At 34.7% G+C, this 22,597-nt stretch overlaps 1 protein-coding gene across 4 annotated transcripts in view; it reads right to left on the reverse strand.

Annotated features, from left to right (window-relative positions):
- Positions 1 to 22,597, reverse strand: part of SNF4Agamma (SNF4/AMP-activated protein kinase gamma subunit) — a 78,500-nt gene that overhangs the window by 46,942 nt on the left and 8,961 nt on the right. For 2 of the 4 annotated variants that reach the window (XM_018517972.1, XM_018517970.1), the window contains exons 2-6: positions 17,300 to 18,019; positions 15,041 to 15,642; positions 7,720 to 7,807; positions 6,853 to 7,190; positions 5,527 to 5,748 (exon numbers count right to left, since the gene is read on the reverse strand). In XM_018517972.1, coding sequence (XP_018373474.1) covers positions 5,527 to 5,748; positions 6,853 to 7,190; positions 7,720 to 7,807; positions 15,041 to 15,642; positions 17,300 to 18,011 — 1,962 coding nt within the window. In that variant the 5' untranslated portion in view covers positions 18,012 to 18,019. Of the gene's footprint in view, positions 1 to 5,526; positions 5,749 to 6,852; positions 7,191 to 7,719; positions 7,808 to 15,040; positions 15,643 to 17,299; positions 18,020 to 18,146; positions 18,170 to 18,279; positions 18,408 to 22,597 lie in introns of those variants that run through there. The other 2 variants (XM_018517969.1, XM_018517971.1) reach the window with 2 other exon arrangements.

A 22,597-nucleotide genomic window follows, 5' to 3' on the forward strand; every position in this document is an offset into this window, starting at 1 on the left:
ACAGTCAAAAGGATGATGCAATATTTAAATATATACATAACACTATAGCGGTGATGCGCAATCCGCGGCAATTCCATCAATTAATTTTCTGAAATCCGTTGGCTTATAGCTGAAAATAAAAAATTCTATTTTCTGTTTTATATAAATTATGGAAATAACATTATGCATAATGGTTTAACAATTTCATTTGAGATATTTATATTTTTAAAAATCTTTAAGAATTTATATTTAAAAATGTAGCTATTTCATAAATAAATAGCCTATAAAATAGTTTATTTTTATAAATGAGCCGTTTATTTTGAAAGTGATCTAAGTCCATTTAAAAAAAAAAAATGTTTATGACAGCTAACTTCAAGTTGTACACGCTACTACAAAGGTCAACAACAAAATATTGAAAAATGGACTTAGGCCACTTTCAAAATAAACGGCTCAAATTATCTTAATTTTTTTTAGCAGTAATGTGCGACCTTTCTTAGATATATATAAACTAAGATCTATATCTAAAAATAACTTTCAGTTTAAGAAAAGTTACGCATCATTATTCTATAAGATAATACGATATTCAAATATTCGTAGCTCTATAAGATAATACAATAGTCAAATATACATATAAAGGAATAAATTTAGAGTAAAAAGTAAAAGATTTTTTTTGATCTTAGGGTAGTATTCATATACCGTTTTTATTTTAAGATTGTCTTAAATATTATCTTAAAATGCTAATACGGCCTTTTGATTGGTTTGTGACATATTAAGAATGTACTTAAGACGATCTTAAATATAAGAACCAACTATGAATGCGAGCTGTAAGAAAGAGTGAAACATAAAGATACAGCGTTCAAGATAGTAAATAAAGAAACATGAGACACCAAGAAGATATGTTAAGATAATTAAATATACGCAACAGATAAATCCGCGTTCATATGAATGAAAGTAATGAGTATCGTATTCATAGAATCAATGAAATTCAATGAAAAATTTTTATATCTAGTACGTAGATAAAATAGCATAACGATTTATCGTTTCGGAGTAAGAAAAAGTTGAGTTCTAACAGCTGAAAAAATTTTGTATCAGTGGTATTGACCTTATCCTGAAAAATGTTAAAAGTGTCTGTCATAAAATGATGTAAAACTTTACTCTAAGTTTATAATTCTTTTTATATGTAATATTTAAATATTGTATCATCCTTTTAACTATTGCGAAGTGAAGAAGACTTTGTGCAATTGAAGTTACATCACATTAATTTTGAACATCATTGGACACTGAACTAGTTATATATTATTTTAATATCTTGTGAATTCTTTTTGCTTGTTTTTTGGCCTTATTACCACTCTTTTTTTGCTCTGCACTTACGAGCTTGACATTTGCTAATATAGATTAACTTAACTTGTCGATTCATCTTATACTTCATCGTTTTTACATACAAAAAATACATACTGTATTTAAATATTATTTATTTATTTCAAGCATTTCAAAAGTTTTCACAAATTTATTGTAAGTTCATCACAAGCATCAAATTTCAGGGTTACTACAGAAAATGAATTTAAAAAACTTTTCCAAGTTTTCCAGATAAAAATGGAAAATATTCCATGACTAATATAAAATATGTAAATTTTAACATTTAGACTCCAGGAATGTAGAAAAGCTAGTTTATCTTATTAAAAATAACGCAAAAAAAGCTTAGTAGTATAGTAAAATTTTGGATGCAAATTCAAGCCAACAAAAAATTAATTAGTTTTGGAAAAAAGAATGCAGTTATGACAAAAAAGAGGAATCAAATAAAAATACTGAATAAAATGTAAATTTTAATTATTTTATTAAAATCGTTTAAAGTGCGCAAGTTTTGAATGTATTTGACTATAAACGTTAGATATAATATTTAAAAAATTATAACAATTATTTGAAATAGGAGCAATTTAAGGAAATTGTGAGCAAATTTCGAAATTCCAGACTTCAATTTCCCTGACTTTTCTCGGTTTTTTTAGGTCCGTGGTAACCCTGAATTTGTTCATATAAAATACATTCTCAATTCTAGTAAGTCATTAATGTTTCAATAAAAACTATTAAATTAAAACAAATTTTATTGGCTTATTATATAAAGTTGTTTTTCTGCGATAAAATTTATTTAATATTCTTCAAAAGAAAAACAATTTTTATTTTGAGTACATCACAAGTTTTTTTAAAATTTCTAATTGAGTATATTTTAAGACTATTATTTAGAAAATATTGTTTGCTAAAGATGGCCATCACTTAAAAGAAAAAAGTAAACTGAGTAATCACTTTTCTTAACAGTACGTTGATATTTTTCTGTGTTTAGCTCTAAGAATTAGAAAAAGATAAAGATCAAGCTGAATCGAGATTAAAAAGTTAATTTATATTGGTAGAAATGGACATAAGGAACAAGTTACAATAATTCTATATAATAGGGTCAATTCGTTCAATTCAGCTGAAGCTGTAAATTTTAAACAACGATACGCTTGAATCACAATTAATTCCCCTATTATTTCGCGTTCAATGGTAAAAATAAATGACAACGTACTTGACGTCGTCCGCAGACTTTACATGTTTTTCAAGAAAAGTTTTTTTCTTCTTTTTCACGCATCAACGAGAGAATTCCAACACGTGGTGTTTATCCGAGATAAATACCTATACACTAGTAGCGCGAATACTCTGTTATCGCGATTTGAAAAGCATGCCATAAACCGGGCTCAAGACTTTTCCATTGCAAATTTCATATTGTTGGTAACCCGACGTGACATTAAGCCGCCTTGCCATTCTTAACGGCAAGAGGATCGCAGCTTCATCTAGGTCGCGCCGACGAAGCCGCGGGAATCGTAAATCTTTTAGGATTCCGTGTGCACGCTCCTCGGAGTCTCTCTCTTCTCCGACGCATCTACCCTCGGAATTCTGCTTCAGCGATTCCGCGAAGGCACGATATCTGTATCTTGTAACATGACCGCAGGAGAATGCTTCTACGAATTACGCTCGCAATAATTCGGACACGTGTTGTCGAGAATCCTTGAGTTGGCTTTAATCCGTAGAAGAGCTTTCCTCGAACGAGATCAACAATAATTTTCGGTTCCTTCACTTTGGGACAGAAACCCTCAATAAACACCATTAATAATATTACATCAATGTTATAATTCCCTATTCAACAGTTAATTATTACAATATGTGTTCCATTACATTTATATTGTTAAGTAAGAAATTAGTGAGCTGGAGATCCACAAAAGGAGTCTTGGAGAAGAAGAGAAAAATTATAATACTGATTTAATGTTATTGGGAAATTATAATACTGATGTAATGTTACTTGTTAGTTAATGTTTACTCTCCAGTTAATTCGTTTCTCTTTCTCTCACTTTCTCTCTCTTTTGTACAATTATTCCAATTAACGTCGATCACTCCTATAAATTTCTTTAATCCAAGAGTCAACCGATACACACGCACTGCCGCGGAAGCAATACGGTTCTTTTTCTTGTTTTACATCGTTACTTGTTTGATGTCGTAAGTAAGCGACGAATCACTGCGTAAGAAATGTGTCTCCCTCTTTCTTTCCCGTCTCTCTTTCCGCTTGACACAAGTACACGTACGAAAAACGCTACCTCCCACTAGCAGCGACCGTGCTCGACTGCACTCGTTGTGCTCTTTCGCAAGCACCGAGGCAACACACACCTGTTCCCGAGGAACTGTCGCGAACTCGCCTGATCGCCGATCACGCCGAGTCATCTTCATAACGCGCGAAGAAGAGACGCCTTTCTCGCCTACGGTAATTACTCAAGCAGATGTTACCGAGCTCTATACGACAACTTTTATGTCGTGTTGATCATCTTGAGTAAACAAATGTATCTTAATTATCCGAGATATTTCTACGTAGACTTTAACGGCCAAACTGTGCCAGCACGCGTATCCTGAAGCAGAGACAATAAGATGAGGATAGAATAAAAATATTAAGTGCTCTAAAGAGAAAAAGCTATGTGGCGAATATAAAAGTAGAGCAATAATATTTTAATTAATTTTTTTACGTTTTTATTATTTAAAACTATTAAAGATAAGCTGTAGTAAAATTTACAATGCCTGCCAAAAATTTCCAGTCAATCGCTCATTTGTTACAACAATGGCACAACTCAAAAAAGTTTTTCCAGAAGACGAATTTTAATATTCGGAACATTAAAATTTTAATGTTAATTTTGAACTGCAATTTGCATGTAATAATTGATTATAGAGTAATACAATTATATATGTTCTTCTAAAGTAGGTATATTCTGGTTTTTTATGTTTTTTTTTTCTGTAAGCAATTAAAATATAATTTTTTAATTATATTGTTGTCGTAGCACGTGAGCGATATAATTTTATAGATAATTTTTGTCAATCTGTTTTTAATTTACATCATAAGTTAACAAAAATCTTGTTATAATCAATTTAAACATGATATTTTAAATATAGAATATATTAAGTATTTGTATACTAAGATTTTTATTTGTAAATATTCTTTATCTAAACAATACAGTAAAATTGCTCATTGGCAAGCCGGAAACTTTTGGCAGCCACTGTATTTCTAAAGTACACAAATTAAGTTGATTACCTTCAATGACTTCAAATAGTAAACACAGTTCGAGTATAAACAGATTAAAAACTAATCTATTCTGTTTTCAACTTTATTATAATTTTATTTCTAAAATATGGATCATTTTTTATATCAAATTTATAGAAAATTCTCTAAATTTTATTCATAAAACACAATTTGGCCGTAAAAGTCTTTCTATAGTAATAACGTAATAAATATATCACATAAAGCGTGCAATAATATACTTTTAATATCATTTTTTATAGCTTTGCGCGATTATCAATAATGAAAAATATTCTCGATGCACCAGTGATGAATCTTTAATGCATCGCTCATGAACATCGTAACTATTACGTTTTTCCCCAGTTATATGTATCTAATTGCAATCGCAATTACATACGTTGCGTTATTTGACGATACGATGTATTATTCAGCACGCAAACTTGACAGATAATAATTTCCTCCGACAATGCCCCGAGTTAAGAATCGAACGATGAGAAGGTAGAGAGCGTGCTTGCCTACTCTCAATATGAGCATGCGATAAAAAAGACGTCTGCCTTTACTAAAGCGGATACTAGACGCGCGTTGTTGATTATGCTCGAATGATATATACTTTCTAGATTATAGTTATCACACACATCATGACTTGAAACTGTCTCACAGTTCAATATCCGCATTCGACACGTGAGAAACTAAATACAAATTCGAAGATTGACATAACAGCCTACATACAACGTTACGTTAAATGTCAGTAGACATACAGCTCTGATATTTTTAATCAAGAGCCGTAATATGTGAATTTAAATGCGGTATAGTCAGATCTCTCATGGCACCCAAATGAAAGGCCTACCACAGTTTTTCACGTGATATAATTCGATATATTAGTTGAATTGATAAATATCGAGAATATAAATGCAACTGTTACTACTTGGCATGTTGATTATGAATAGTAAAGAACCGCTTACCGCTTTCCGTTTGTCCTCCGCGCTCAAGGCACTGTGGCTCCTGTGCCTAATGAGATCCATGACTTTGCTCACAGGATTCCTGCTGCTCTCGGATCCAGCTCTAGGCCGACCACTTCCTTGGTCTCTATTCTCCTTTTGTTCCTTCTGACTTTCTCTATGATGCTCCTTCTCCGTATGTACATCCACCGACGAGCTTCCATGCGAGCCTCTATGCAAGGAATGCTGGACAGTCATATAATAAAGAAATTAGTAATGTTATAATGTATAATGTACTTAATAATAATGTATGAATAAAGCTTTCTAAAATGTGATATTTCCAATAAACTTCTATACAAACAACAATTGCTAAAGTATCTAGAAACTTAGCTGGATCTGAAAATAATTTTGTTGGATCATCAAAATTATATAGAAGATGGTTATTGGAATGTCAAAATTTTTCGCAACGTTGCTCATCGTGCTTAAGTGTATTTATGTATGTAATTATTTTATAGTCTAATATATAAAATTATTTTCAAATCTATATCTAGTTAAATTTTTAGGTACTTTAGCGAAACCATTCCTTTTGTAGACTGGTAACAATTAAAATTATAGTTTTGATACAAATTTTTCAAAACTAAAGGATTTTATATAATTTAACATATCGCAATCACGGTTGCCACTTCTGTGATCCAAGATTCTGATTTTTTAAACGAATCTCTGGTTCTTTAACTAACTCTAAATTTTTATAATTTTTTTTTATGAAACGGTAATGTACAAATGATGCTGGCTTTCCTCATTTTCATACGCACATCGAAAGAAGTAGAAATGAGAAAGAGATAAATAGATAGATATATGTGTGTAGTGGTAGGAATAGATAAAAGGAAATGCATTACAGAAAGTATCGTATATAAGGCTGTAATAGTTTGAATACCAAAAATCCGTGAAAGGAATAAACGAAATTTAGGTTTAGATTGGTAATGTAGACTGTAGACAAAAGAATGGATAAAAGTAGTAAACCAAGTTCCTTTTTTGAATTATGTATGTTGAAGTGAATAAATTCTATTCAATTTTTTATACACGCATTGATTTTCATTCGGTTTTGAAAAGAAATCTCCAGCGGGAAGCGCCAAAGCTGATAATTTTTTTCTTTAGAGAGATCGATTACAAGGCAATAATAATTTCGGCAGATAATCGATCTCCGATAAAAAGAGTTATCTATCTACAGCGGACTCGAAAGGTGGCAACCGTAATCTAACCATACATAGGTACCACATAACCGTAAAACTAACCATACATATCACATTCTATTGTAATTTCATAATGCGTATATTATTCTCTTGTTTGTACCTGAACGGCACTTTTCATATTAGCTATAATACTGGGCTTCCTCTTGCTGGCGTCCGACTTGCTCCTCGGCCTGAAAGCGTCGAAGAGCGCCGGCTTTCTCGTAGGGCTAGCAGTGTCATCCGTACCACCGCCACTTTTTCGACGTTCCGCGCTATTACTGCGACTATTACTGCGACTGGTGGAACCGGACCGAGTACCGGAAGTCTTTCGGCCGCCTTTGCCGGAACTCGACGAACTCGACGGTTCTGCTGGCTGCGGAAGTGGCGTAGATTTTCCAGAACTAGGTGCGCTCCCATAAGACGACTTCCTGATAGTCTTCGAGTGCGATCCCCACGTATCTGCAAACCAAATTATTTCCATAAGTATAGTGTATTATTATTCCATAACTTGGTTTACTATTCACTACTATTTTATTTGCAAATCAATTTCAACGTAATACAGACATTACACGATTAATAATACTGTCAGTATCAATGAATACTGACATATTATTGATATGATCTGGATTTCTAAATTTTCGGGCATCAGTGTCGCTTCTGTAGGAGATACTGATGCTCGACAATGAATAACTCACTATCAATATTCTACATTAATTTATCAATATAAACCGGACGCGAATAATATTGTCAGTATTTGTTAGTACTGATAGTATTATTGAACGTGTAAAGTCTTTGCAATAATTACTGATCTTCACTCGCATAAACTACTTTACGTATTCAAAAAAATATAAATTTTCTGCTACACAGATAAACAAATAATAATTACGCGATACGAATCTCCTTGCAAAAAGTGAATATATCGTTCGCGTGCCCCGGAAGAGAAGAAAATATAATGACCGGCACACACGATCGTCAATTACTAACTCACCTGCTCGTGGCCTGTGACCTTGAGAAACATGCCCGGAATTATCCGTATCCTCGGTCACGATCGTTGGTAGTGGTTGCGAACCAAGCTCCTGAAAAGAAGAAAGTGGTTTTAGAGACGATCGATCGAGTTGTCCGCACGGAATCCCGAAAACATTCAGGGACTTTCGGTTACAATTCTAACGACTTTTCGTGGGAATTATTATAAGCTGCAAACCTGAAGACAACACGAGAAGCGGTGATTAGATATCGCTATTTAATCGCACGATAGGCGATACAGCGCGATTATTTACGCACACATTCTTGCATTTATAAGCTCTTCTAAACCGCGATGAATGCAACGCGAGATACGTCCGCGAGCGTGGCGAGAAATTTTGCATTGATTTATTCGAATATTAAAGTAAAAGAGGAGATAAATAAGATAGGCGTATCCAATTACATAATAATAATATCTTTGGAACTCGTCCAAGAAGAGATTCACTCTGGGAAATGTCCAACGAATGGCACCGTACGATCGTTTCGCCTGATGTTCGCATCTCCTAGAATGTTTTAACAAGTCGGATCTATTTTTATTCTGTTACTTGGTCAACTACATACCGCGCTATACAACAGATTATGAATCATACTTTATCAGCTGAAATACGTCAGTTAATGATGTAATTGTTCCTGGCGTTTATAAAAAAAAATAAAAAAAAAAAACAAATAATTAATACTTCACTTAAGCGATAAGAATTCATATTTTCCGTAGTTTACAAAACTGTCTCGTTATCGCTCATTCGCTGTAACTCAAAAATTTTTGCACTGTTTCCAGTATAAAATACTAAATTTTAATAAATATTTGTTTGAATAGTTTTAAGCAAGTGTTTACTAAATATAAACATACATTTATTTACTACAAGTAAATGTTTACTTAGTAATATTCAAAGAAACATATATAATATTAAGATTTAGTAATTTTTTCAGTGTTGCACACAAAAAAAGGATGGAAACATAAAAAAAAAATATTTTTTTAGGAAAATATAAAAATATATTTATATTCTTCTAAATCATTTATTATTAAAATTGTACTTCAAAATAAATATTACAAAATTTTAATGATTCAAAACATTTATTTTATAGAAAATTGTAAGCAAATTCAACTGGACGCACTTATATTAAAGCCGTCGTACACAAACTAAAATGTAAAAATGTGTTCAATGTAAATATAGAAACAAGTTAAACCGTGAAATCTTCAATGCATTTTGTTGTGTGCTGTTAAGTAAAATATGCATTTTATAAATCAAAATATTTGCATGTCACTTTTACAGTCCAATTAAATCAGTGTACAACGGCTTTAGTACGCATCAGTGCACACTTGTGCGTCCAACCGAATTCACTATTTGTTTTTTGAGTTGTGCCGTTGTTTTAGCAAATGACGTCGATATTTTTATCTGTAAATCTTTTTGACAGGACAAGAGAATGCTCGAAGCGAAATCTCCGAGGGACTCTTTAAGAACAGTTTGGGAAATTATCGTTTCATGTTTGTATGCGCAACAATGTTTAAAAAAAAAATACATTTGTTAACGACTGAGGCGAGGCGAGCACTGAAAAAAAGTCTGGTAATAGCTGCCAAATGTATTTCGTTTAGCGCATTTGTACATTATTTAGTAAATGTTACCAAACATAATAATAATAACCAACCATTATTATTGGTAATAATTAAAGAAGATAATTTTTTTTTAAAAAGTAAAAATAAAAATTAGAGTTTAGTTCGTTTTAGTTATTTAAACCAAACGTTTGATTGAAATTATATATTACACCAAAGCTTTAATGAAATCATCATCTTGCTTGATTATTATTATCAGACCTTTTTCAGCGAGAGAATAACGATGGGTCGAAGTATAATTGCGAAATAACAAATTGCTTAGCGCATAAAAGGGATATTGATAGGCGCCCCGCGTGGATGTTCGTTATGCGCATTCACGTGAATTCCCGCGGAGCACAATGGGAGACATGGGATCGAAGAAGGGCGCGACAGGATGGCGACCTTCGAGCGGTTCTCATCTCCAACCTCTTCTTCATTCACTGTCTCTCTCTCTTTTTCTTTCTATCTATCTATCTATCTTGCTCCTCTCCGTTAAAGAGCCACATCTCTTGTCAGAGTTGACACGGATAAATATATATCAGTCGCCCGAGAGCGAGATGTATTAATTTTGCATGAGCAAAAGGAACACCTCGCAAAATACCTTATAAGTCCCATGGTACTCCGGGCAACGGTCCAGATACGGCATCAGAGAGTACTTCCGCACTTTCCCGACCAAGGGCACCGACATCCTCTCGCGATCATCGAGATGAAAACGACGCGCTTCCCAGGTGTTCATTTCGTGGATATCATGCGTCCGTCCATCGAGATTCCGACACCGAATGACAAGTGTCACGGATAGGGTGCTCAAATTATCTCACGACCACTATCTTTTCGCAACTCGTTATCGCGATAACGATTCTCCTTCGAGCAACGGTCATCGTTCGCTTCGCGGTAAGTTGTCTGTTTACTGCGCCGCATACAAAACGAATAATTTTGCTGAAGTATATACAAATTTTGCTAGATACAGATCTTAAAATAACTTGTTGCATCATCAAAATAATTATACAAAACGCTTAAGCGTTGATAATGCTGCAAAAAATTTTAACATTCTATATAGCAACCAGTTTGAACGTTCTACATAATTATTTTGATGGTTCAAGATTATATATATATATTCAGATCCGTATCTATACGAAAAGAACGGTTTTACTGAAATATTTAAAAATTTAGATAAATGTAAATACAGATCTAAAAATAATTTTGTCAGACCACTAAAATAATTAAGTGCTATAAAATACTTAAGCATTGATGGTAACATTGCAAAAGGTTTCAATATTCTATATAGCAAATAGTTTAAGCGTTCTACATGAATAATTATTTTGATGGTTTTAACAACATTGTTTTCAGATCTATATCTAACCAAATTTTTAGATAGAGGGAGACTGAAGCTCGTTGGCACAGTTTTTACAAGTTACAGTTTCGACATTAGAATTTTTAACAATTATTATAAACAATTAATTATTATACTTATTCTCTAAATTTGAATCAGTGGATAGACACTAATTATCCAGTGGCATATTTGGCATTGGATAATCAGTGAAGTTCAACTAAAAAAGGGAGAATATTTGAAGCATTATATAACCAAAATATTAATATTTACATATTAATTTGAATCTTCCAATACTATATTTATTAAATTTATGCACTTAAAACAAGATTAGTTAAATCACATAGTAAAGATTAGCTAGGTTAGAGATCTCACACTTCATTCACTGATTTCCAGTGGCATACTTGGCGCTGATATCAATGATTATCCACTGATTCAGATTTAGAGAGTAAATATGTACTAATGTGCTAGAGAGAACCTTCCTCTAAATTTTCGTCACAAAGGATTTTGTATACTGTGCAGTTTCTTTGTAGTAAATGACATACGAGTATGCTGCATTGTAGTCAATTCTGCATTGTAGTCGATTTGTCCCGATAGATGGAGTAAATTGATACGTATCACGGTGTAAATCGCCTCTTTGATAAAACTCTATATTAAATTAATGAAAACGTAACAGAAATAAAAAATCGAATGTATACTCCTCGAAAAGAAACCCATGGAATTATCTCTCTCCCATTTTGATGAGCTTCGAATATGTTGTTTTTCTTTTTAAAACACACAGCAATGTAGAGTTAAAGACAAGTAATAATTAAAGCTTGTCGCTATAGTCTCGCAAAAAAAAAAACCGATGCAATACAGACTAATTTTGAAACTACGGTTTTGAAAGATTCGTAAAAATTCGTGTCTATCAAGATCTCAGTGTTGACTGACGGCACGTGGATATGAGAAGTCAGATACGCGTTCGTTCCTCTCTTTTAATTGACAGTGAAACATACCAATAATGATATTCTCTTGACAATTGTCATAATGACATTATTGTTGACGTCATCAAGAATAATTCCGTGCAACGTCCGTGTGGCGATCCATTTTTAGCGAATTTTATCGTGATACTGCTAACTTATTTTCTTACGCGTGAAAAGCTTATCCTACCGCCTACAGTCGCGCCGTTAAAGGCGGAACATCAATTATCAGTAGTGACAATATTGGCATAACGCACGTGTGCACGTCTCAGAAATTAAATATCGCTTTGCTTTCGTATCTCTTTCTTTCCTTTTTCTAAGCTCTATTTGTTTTATTTTTCTAATTTTAGTTATATATATATATATATATCGTTCTTTTTCAAAACGACTACACGAAAAGAATAATTTTACTGAAATATCTAAAAATTCAGTTAGATACAGATCTAAAAATAATTTTACTGCCTATCAAATAATTATGTAAAATATTGAAACTGGTTGCTAGAATGTTAAAACTTTTTACAGCATTATCATCAACAAGAGAAGAACTGTTTTGCTGAAATTTTTTATAATTTAGCTCAGACCTAAAAATTAATTTTGTTGAACTAACAGAATTATTATGTAAGGCATTCATGAAATGCTGCAAAAAGTTTTGACATTCCAGAAATCAGTTTGAATGTTTTAAATAATTATTTCGATCATTCAAATCAAATTATTTTCAGATCTGAAATCTATCTAAATTTTTAAGATACTTTAGCAAAACTGTTCTTTCCATAATAAGATTATAGAATTATTTCGTTCTCTCTTTCTTTCTTTTTCTGTCTATATAAAATATAATATTAAATCAAACAGGCGAATTGTAGATGTCAAAGATCAATATTGATTTTAATGAATCATAAAACTCCTCCTTAAAAAATTGAAAGAATTGCTAAGTGCGCGATGTGCACAGTGATCTGAAATGACGAAAGCGACAGAAATGTACAGCGATCCTGGGAAAAATGTAGAAAATAATGATCAAGCTTCGATGTAAGATATTTGAGTTTGCTTCGTTGTTCCAATTAATATTGTTTCGATATTTTTTACAACAAAGTAAAGATACGCACGGTGGACACGTCAAAATATCTATCCATCATAAGACCTCGCCACGAGAGGCATCGGTAATTTCTCCTTCGAGAGAATCGATAGAGCTTAAAGGAAGCCTTGTACCACTTCGTTTCACCCCTTCCGCAAAACGTTAGAGCCGCATCGGGAGATCTGGGGCAAATGATATGACATTCAGAAACACATAATCTAGTCTTCCCTTCATTACTTTTTGAACATCGACACGGAAAAAACAGTTTTGCTACGTCTTGTTTTGTGCCAACAGCATTTTAAAAAATCAGGTACAGCTGATGTTATAATTTTTGTTCAATTTATGTAACTGATAATTGTGCAATTTTTTCTAAATTTTTATATTTACATAAAAACGATTTGTGTATATTTTATATTCGTTATACATATTTTTGTATATACACATTTATAATTATTATATAACGATTAAATTGATATTTTAAAATATATCTCAAGTTTCCTAAATCGTACCGTTATCCACTATTATACCAGTAAAATTGACAATTGACAATAACCTTGCTATTTGTCAGTTGTAAAAATAAACTCAGTTTTATTTCGACGTCCTTGTCTTTTAAAATTAACCTCTCAAAAAAATGATTGTGCGAGAATCGTTTGTCTATTGCAAAAATACTCGGAAATTCGCAATCATTATTTCCTGCATTCGACTCGTTTCTCATCGATTGTTCCATTGGGAAGAAACTCCGTCAGCCAACTCGCCAAAATAATCCGCTCTCGGAAGAAAGAAAAAAGAAGAGGAAATAGAAGAAAAGCAAAAATCCCCTCGAGTTCTCTCTACCGATTCTATATATATCTTTTTTTTAAAGACATGCGATTGAATATTAAGTCTGCTACTTACGAAAGCCGCGCGCTAATAGCAAATATCTTCACAATGACGATTTTACGCTATTCACCATGCAAAAGGAACATAACGAGAGCGAGCTTATAAAAATGCAAAAACCTTATTCAGCAAGCACAATGACGCATTGAAAAAAAAAAAAAAACCCTGAATGAACAAAAAAGAGGAAAAGAAGTAAATCGACAAAACGAGCAATGCGACCGTAATATTCAGGGCTACACGAAATTGCGTTATCAATCATTTATACAATAATGACGACGCGCATCATCGAGCGTTTTAATAAAGCGTATTTTAATAAAGCATTGCTGAGAAAGACACGCAAATACGAGAACGACGACAAAGTATTCAATTTCATTGCGTTGACGTATAACCGACGAATGATCGTGGCGCAATCGACGAGAAAACAACGGGCGAATGGAAGGAACGATGGGATTATTCGTACGAGCCGCTTTCGTAAGAATCGACCGGCTGGGATCGCTGTAAACAAATTTACGGGACTGCCTCCACTCGTAGCAATTGGTTAATTGGTGCAATTATAGGACGGAGCAAATGGAACGCCGACGCCGACGAGGCGCGATTGTCTATATGTCGTTAGTTCGATCCTTAAAGGGATAACGCACGAAATAACGTTTAAGGTTATTCTCTTCGAAGGAAAAATTTGCGAAAAAATATATTGTCGTTCGTTGAACATTTTATGCACACTTCATCAATTAAATATATATAATGTGTGATAAAAAAAAGAATACGCTCTTTTACCAAAGATATGAATTATAATATTAACAATATTGATTGCGTTCAGCAGAAAAAGCAGCTTTGCAAATGATTCTTTAATATAATTCGTTTATAATACATTTAGTTTTAGTAAGGAACTAAGAATCAGAATGTGTTTGACCATATTAACCTTTAATCATATTAAGGAATTTTATAATAAATAACTTATTTTATTTTCATGTTTTTTTTTAATATGAGTGTATTTATCTATTAATTTACTTGCTTTTTCTGTTAAACGCGGCGATCAATTCGATAATTTTGAAATGACACTTATTCGATTCAATCGAACAATTGCATTGCACGTGTAAAATTCTATTTAAAAAGTTCATTCTTTTTTAAATACATAACGTGTATAACAAATCGACAGCAAAAAAAACGATTGCGAAGAAACCAATTTTATTTCAACAAATGAAATTAGTTTCTTTACAATCGTTCTTTTACATTCATATCTATCTATTATATTTGCTACTCTATTTTAGCAACGTGCTGCCACAAGTAAATTTACTCAGTAAACGATTTTTTTTACCTCACCAACACGAGCAACAAGTACTGTTGCGATATCAGACAGTTCCTAGGTAGTCATTAAAGTTTCGTAGCATCCGGAGCATTAAAAGCAGGAGAATTCTTGACGGGTCTCGTTAATATCATGCAGGTTAATACTCGAGATAATGGCTCACTCACCCGTCGTTTCCTCTCCTGCACGAGATCCATCCTGCGCACCCACACTTCCTCCGTGGAGTCGTAATCGAGAGTGCTGGTGCTGCTCGCCTGGCTTTTCATCTCGATCAGGCTACTGTCGAAGAACCGCTTGTCGAAATGCGGGCTGGGCAACGGGCTGGTCCTCGAGAAGGTCATGCTGGTGGAATACGAAGGAGGGTCCGTAGCGGGGAAGGTCATGCCTGGGCCGGTGGTATGTCGTCTTCGTAGTGGAGGTTTCGTCGTCGACGTCGGCGACGTCACAGTGGATGTTGTGAATCTACCGGAAACCGACGTCGCGACCGTCATCGTCGCCATGGTCGCGCCCGTCGTCGGCGTCGTCATCATCATCGTCATCGTCGTCGTCGTCGTCGTTGTCGTCGCTATTAACGACGGTGACGGTGGTTTCGCATCCGACACACTGGACGTCGCCAAAGACTTCTCGTCGATCTTCTCCGAACTAGAATTCTCCGAAGACGACGGACTTGACGCCTTCGATGTCTTGGAGGAGACGCTGTCCGTCTTTTCGATCTGTGTCTTCGACGTATCCTTCTTACTATCGACGCTCGGGCTATCAACGTTCTTCCCTGTAAAAGCCATCGCGATCAGAGCTTCTGAAACGCCATGGAAATGTGACAAAGCTCTCGTTATACAATTCACGTGTGGAGTTCCAAGGTCGAGGAGTGGCACAAAGGCGCGTCTGTGACCCCGTTGGATCATCGGAAAATTCGCGGTGACGCGACAAGACTATTGCGCATCGATAAAAGTCGGTCGATGCTAGTAAATTATTAAGAGCAATATTTGCAAGAATAGAAAAAAAAAACGTTAAATACAATTATAAATCTTTCGTAACGTGATTAAGACAGTAAAGAAACGCGCGAGATAAATAATATCGTGATATTTTAATATTCTATTATATATGCATTCTAGATCAAAAAAGTTTGGAAATATTTTTAAAAAATTAGCATTTTTGGGATACTTACTCAAATACCTATAATTCTTCAATCATAAGTGAAATTTGCACTGATAAATTTAAATTTAAAAAAATCTTATTTTTAATCATAAAGCGGATCTTGATTCTTAATTATATGTTTATATGTAAACTGGCAAATATATTGCTCAGTTTTATAAACGCAATCATAAACTAAAGTTGCACGGAAAAAATTAATTTTATTGAATTATTTAAAAATTTAGCTACATAACAGACCTGAAGATAATTTTATTGAACTATCATAATATTTACATAAGAATCTCAAGCATACTACAACAAATTTTGAGCAACATTCGAGCAACAAGTTTGAGCGTCCTACATAATTATTTTAATGGATCAACCAAATTCTTTTCAGATCTGTATCCAGCATCTGAATTTTTAGATACATAAAAAAACAATCTTTTTTTTATGTGGAAATAATTTCATGAATTACCTTGCTCGTCAATGTAATAATAATGAGTACCTTAAAACATTGTAGAGAACTTATTGCGAAAAATTATCCGAGTTGGAATTTAAACCTAAATCTTTCTCATTCCGTGCGAGTGTCTTATTAATTCGATTACCGAGGCATGTGAAGATAATTGGCGAAATAATCAGTAAGAGAACATTACTTTTCAAGGAGACGGTATAAACAATCATAAACTTCAGTTTATGATTGCGTTTCAATTAAGTCTGACAAACTGAATCGACGCGTAATTTATAGAACTAAAAAGTACAGTTTTTAATGTATTTACTTTGCATATAAACATTATCAAGTATCAAGATCCGCTTTGACCGAAAATAGAATTCTTTCTCTTCTTTCAATAATTCTTCAGACTCAAAATCAGTTAATAGATCTAAAGAAGTATTAAAAAAACATCGTTGTGAACATTTTAATATTAAAAGTAATCCCAAAAATGTTAAACTTTAAAGCGTTTCCAAATTTTTAGTCTAAATCATCTCAAAGTCGATTATGTCCTTGTAAACGGTCAAGGATTCGTATCTCTCTGGTTCCAGAGAGAGAGGAGAGAAATACGCGTTATAAATACGCTTAAAAGCGATCGTTACCTAAGTGGAGTGACTTTTCGCGCCGCGCGTTGCCAAACGCGAGCACGTTAAGCTAATCTTAGCTCTCATTGGACGGGCTCCTCGCAATAGCTTATATTTCGTAACTGCACGCTTTTCTCGTAATTGTCCGCGGGAATCCGGTTTAATCCGGGGTAATTAACTCCCAAAAACTCTCTTCAAAGTGACAAAGGCGCGCCTTCCCTCACCTTCCTCGGTCTCGTACTCGTCCTCCTCTCGGCACTCCGACAATCTCCTGCCCCAGGGATATGGACTATGTGTCTGGTTCCTCGACGGCAGCCGGTTTACATGCGACAGGAAATAATGATGGAAGAAACTATCCACACCGTCGGAGTCCTCCCCGGAGGACTGTAACATATCCTTGAGCGCCGCCAAAGAGGTGATTGTGTTGTAATTGATCGCCGAGACCAAATCATCCTCGATATCGCTGTCGTCCGTCATGTCCTCGTTCTTGGAAGTGCTTTCCTTCGATTCCTCCCGCGAAGTCGCTTCCGTTTGCGTCGTCTGGGCCGTTTCTGGCTTCGACGGCTCCGTCTTGTCCTCCGAACTGGTCTCGGACTCGTCATCGGTGGTGCTGGTGGATGTACTATCGCTGGATGACTCCTGTTCCTTCTTCTCGCCACCTGGTTGCGTTTCCTTGCGCTCCTCCTCGTCGGCGGACTCCTTGCTGCCCTCGTCCTCCTCGTCGGCCTCCTCGTCGTCGGCCGACAGCGTCTTCTTCAGCGTCTTCATCTCGTTCTTCAAATTCATGTTCTCCAGGGACTCACGTTTATCCTCCGCCTTCATCTTCCGATCAACGTCCTCCTGCCCGGTCGAATCGTCGTCGTCCCGCTTCCTATTGTCCCCGTTCACGTCGCACTCGTCCGACTCGTTCTGCTTGTCGTTGCCGGTGCCCTCCATCGAGGAAGCTGAAAGAGAAGGCGAGAATTATCGCTCTCGCGCGCAAGGTCGGGCTTCTCTCCCGCTCTTATATACTTCCCCATACATACGTAATGCTAAAGCTACGTCGATGCGATCGCGAAATAGAGCGCGTACCTACCGCTTACCGCAATGCGCCAACGACATAGCGCCTATCCCTATATACACACACACACACACACATTGTCTGCAACTCTCTTTCTCTCTCTCTCTCTTCTTCTTCTAAGCCCCTTTTGGATTTCCAACCTACCCTCTCTCTGTCTGAGAGCATCCTCGTGGATGTATACCGCGGGAAGCGGAGCAATTAAAATAATGGTCGTAGATTCCGCGAAGTGCGATTTGAGTCATGAGGACGAGAGCGCATCTGCGAGTCATGGACCAGACGTCGCAGCATTGTACGCAAGATCGCATAAGACGAAAGGGCATAGCGATTGGAACTTTAGCGGTTCTTTGGCCGAACGCCAAGCTCCGTCGTGCGCGAATTACTTGTTTACCGCGTGCTGGCGCGTGACGTAAAACGCTATTCGGCTTGCGGACCCGATCTGAGCCTGGCAAATGTAGGCACGTGACGGATCATGCGAAACATCTCGCAAACGAGCGAGCGAAGTTGAAAAGAATGCTTTATCGCTGACAAATTTCTCTCAGAAGTGTCACGATTCTCGATTCGTTCGCGACGAGGGAGAACAAAAAGAATTAAGTATGAGAGAGAGAGAGAGAGAGAGGGACGGTAAAAGAGAAAAAAATTAGCTAGCTCTCCTTTTTTATTTTTAAATGCATCATATTTTCATCCCTTTGTAAGTACATTCCAGGCCAAAAGTTTGAAAACACTTTTTAAAAATTGACATTCCTGAAATTACTTACTCAAATATTCATAACAATATGTTCCTGTAACAATAATTCTTTAGATTCCATAACTGTTATTGGATCTGGAAAAATTATTGTGAAAAAAATACGTGGATATTTCAATAAGTGATCGAAAAAAATGTCAATTTTTGAACAGTGTTTTCCAAACTTTTGATCTGGAGTGTGTATGCGTATCTCTCGGGATAACGTGATATTTCACTAAAAAAAAGAAACATAAAATTAAAAACGATACTCGCAGTACGGTATCCCATGGAGAGCCGATAACCACGGTTTTATATCGATGTTTTATCTCGGAGGTATCACAAGGAAATTCACCACAAGAGTCTTATCGTATGCCACGCGGCAATATGTCACAGAAACAATGTGTGTAAAACTGGGTAATCCGTTACTGAAATTACCACGACAATTAGTGTCATGACGTATGCTGCGCGCTACATCCGTCCGTACTCTCTATTTCTACGAAATCTGCTAACAATTGAATCTCCTCCGCTTTGTTAGCATAATTGTGATTTTGTTGCATATGGATAATGATGAAAGTATCGCGCGTGGCTCAAATACACACAAATATATATATGTATATAACGTAAAATATAATCTATAATAATATAATATAATATATACAATACACGTATATTAAGAGATTTATAATTATATTTAACATTTTTTTTTATTTTTGCAAGATTGTTTTTAATAATTTAACAGATTATATATTATATATATTATAATTAAAAAATATAAATATAAATAACATAGGAAATAGAAAAACATCAAATTATAATATAAATCTTTTGTCGGAGCTGTATATAATATGTTATATTATTTTATATATTAAGTATTTTGTATAACGGAGTACTTGTCTGAAATCCTGTGGAAAATTTTCCTAAAAATTTCCGAAATTTCCAAAGCACTTTTGTTAAAAATTCCAGATGAGATAAGATAACAACGCAACTTTTAAATGAACAAGACAAGTATAAAAGTAACACAAACTATACATTGTAAATTAATATATTGAAAAAAAGAAAGATGTTATGTTAACAGCATTATTTTAATTGAAAATAATTTTGTTAATTCAGTTACGTTGTTAATAAAACAAATACATCTCCTCTGTTTCAATAAAATTTCATTTATTCATAAAACCGTTATTGAATCAACAAGATTGTTTTAAAATTAAAATGATGCTATTGATATAACATAATTTTTTTCAGTATAAAAAAACAGGAATTCAGTATAAAAAACGAGATTATATCTATCAAGAGTAAATAAAGTATCTAATATTTTTAAGAGTAAAAAAGAAATTCCCTGTAAATTCTAGGTAGTAAACTCTATATAATATATAATAAAAATCAATTTGTTTCCAAACTCTTATTTTACATTACAAACTTACATTGTAAACTTATTTTACATTATAATTTGGCTGAAGTAGACTTAGTATAGTCGAAACGTTCCATGCATTGTATATTAATGAGTAATTAAATTTAATCCCTCCTTCTCTAATTCCTTATTTAACAGACTTAATCCCTTCTTGACGTTTCAATAAACTAGTTTTAATCTTCGACCTAATTAATTACTCGTTTCTTTGACTTTTCATCAATTTTATTATATAATAATAAACATATATATATTACCAAATGATCACGCGATCATTTCCTCTCGTACGATCGAAAATATTACGTCCTCCTTGTTACAAACTTCCAACTATAACACCAATGCGCGAGCAACTTTTGTATAAAAGTTTCCCACTTTCTTAACACGAAAAACATTTATCGAAATTATTCCTGCTTCAATCAACAGGTGTTTTCGGATATACGGAGGGCGACTTTCGCAGAGGTTCGTTACACGGTAACGCACTCGACAGGTTCCACAAAACGTTGCCACGCGACCCGGGAGTACAACGTCTTTCACTGCAAGACACGCGGTGTATTAATATACTCGTCGGCATTGAGAATAAACAGCTGATTCAAGGTCGACGCCCACCGTACGCGTTGAACCCTTCAACGGCTCCGGCTGAACAATCGCGATCTACTTTTGCATCGCTCACGGAGAGAATTTTCCCCACCACGAAAACTTCCAAACTGATTTTAACTTGAAAAATCCCCTTTTATCTCGTTCGATCGTCTCAACTTCGACGTGGCCTCGATACACTCGGAAAACATTTCAAGATTAATTGCCACCGTGAACGTGGCACGATGAAAAGAAATATACGTATTTTATCTTGGCTCTCTCGCCGCGCTTCCGTCACGATTACGCAAACGACAATGCGAGAAAAGAAGCTGAGCGAAATAAGTGGTCGTAATAAACCACAAGGCATCTAAACGCTTGTCTATAGTAAGTCATATAAATTATAGTCGGCGTGTCTTGTCTCGTGATTCACTAAACGATTAAAGACTCCAACGTAACTGTGCGAAGTCAGTTTTCGTGATCAAATTGCTATGTAGATTGAATCAGCCGGATTATTGTTAGGTACCAGCTGTCTCTAATGAAGATGCAAAAGGTTGAGGCATAATGAGAGTGGTAATTAATTCATTACGATGAGGCGTGTCTCCAAAGCGGGATTTCTTCAAGAATTTCGCTTGGATTTTATCGCGTGCGTCTCAATGCGATAAAATCCACGCTATTATGTACACGCTATTATATGGCTGTTTTGCGTGGTCATCCAAGTGGTTGACGACGGGGCGATCCATCTTGGCTCGAGCGCGTGACGATTACTGGTAAGCACGTGCTCGGTATCAATTATCGTCCAAGTGAGTAAAGCGACCGCGAGCGCGAAGGAATCCCGGCACGCGAATCGCCCGAGCGATTGTCGGGAGCGTGTCGTGAGAAAAAGGCCAAACTGGAAGGAACTGCAGAATTGACGGTACAGATCGCCCCAATTCCTATTTTCTTCTACACGGAGAGAATTTTCTTTTAAAATTTACCCTGAAAATATGGTGATTGTGGTACAATACAATATTTTAAAGATTTTTACCATGCACTTCAGTAAAATTGATCAAACTTATTTTATACTTTATTGTAGTTTTATTAATGAATGAGAGAGATTTATATCAAAATTCTTCGAAATACAATGTTGTCCCACGATTGTCATATTTTCAGGGTAAATTCTAAGAAAAAATTCTCTCCGTGTACAGAAATTAACACTGGCTAATTTAATACTGAAAATTGTTTATTTCGAATATTAAAAGCAACTAAACAAGCAACAGTGCTTTTATTACTTGAAATAAATATTTAATCAGAATTTACCAGTATTAAATTTTTGTAAAGGAAGCACATCTGGAAACATTTCAGAATTTTCAAAGAATTTTCAGTAAATCGCAAGCGGAAGAATATCGCTCAATTAGTTACGATTGTCAAGCAAGAAAAAAAACACAGCTTAATGTGAACTCGAGGGTATTATTCGCGTGACTGAACAGAAAAAGATACAAAATTATTTTCTTCATACACTTGTAAAATGTTAGAGTTATTACTCAGAACTTAAACTTATCGGTTATTCAGGCTTAATTGTTGGCAGTCGATATTATTATTATTGAACGGGAAGAATAGTTTTATCGAAGTACTATCCAAAAATAATTTTGTTGGATTATAATAATAATTATGGAGAAAACTCAAGCATTATGAGAGCAATATTTTGATATTCTAGAAACTAGCTTGAGCATCTCACATAATTATTTTGAGTCTAATAAAATTATTTCGCCATTTTTGTATATACA

This window comes from Trachymyrmex cornetzi, unplaced genomic scaffold (genome assembly GCF_001594075.2).
Source record: "Trachymyrmex cornetzi isolate Tcor2-1 unplaced genomic scaffold, Tcor1.1 scaffold73, whole genome shotgun sequence".
Lineage (NCBI taxonomy): Eukaryota > Metazoa > Arthropoda > Insecta > Hymenoptera > Formicidae > Trachymyrmex > Trachymyrmex cornetzi.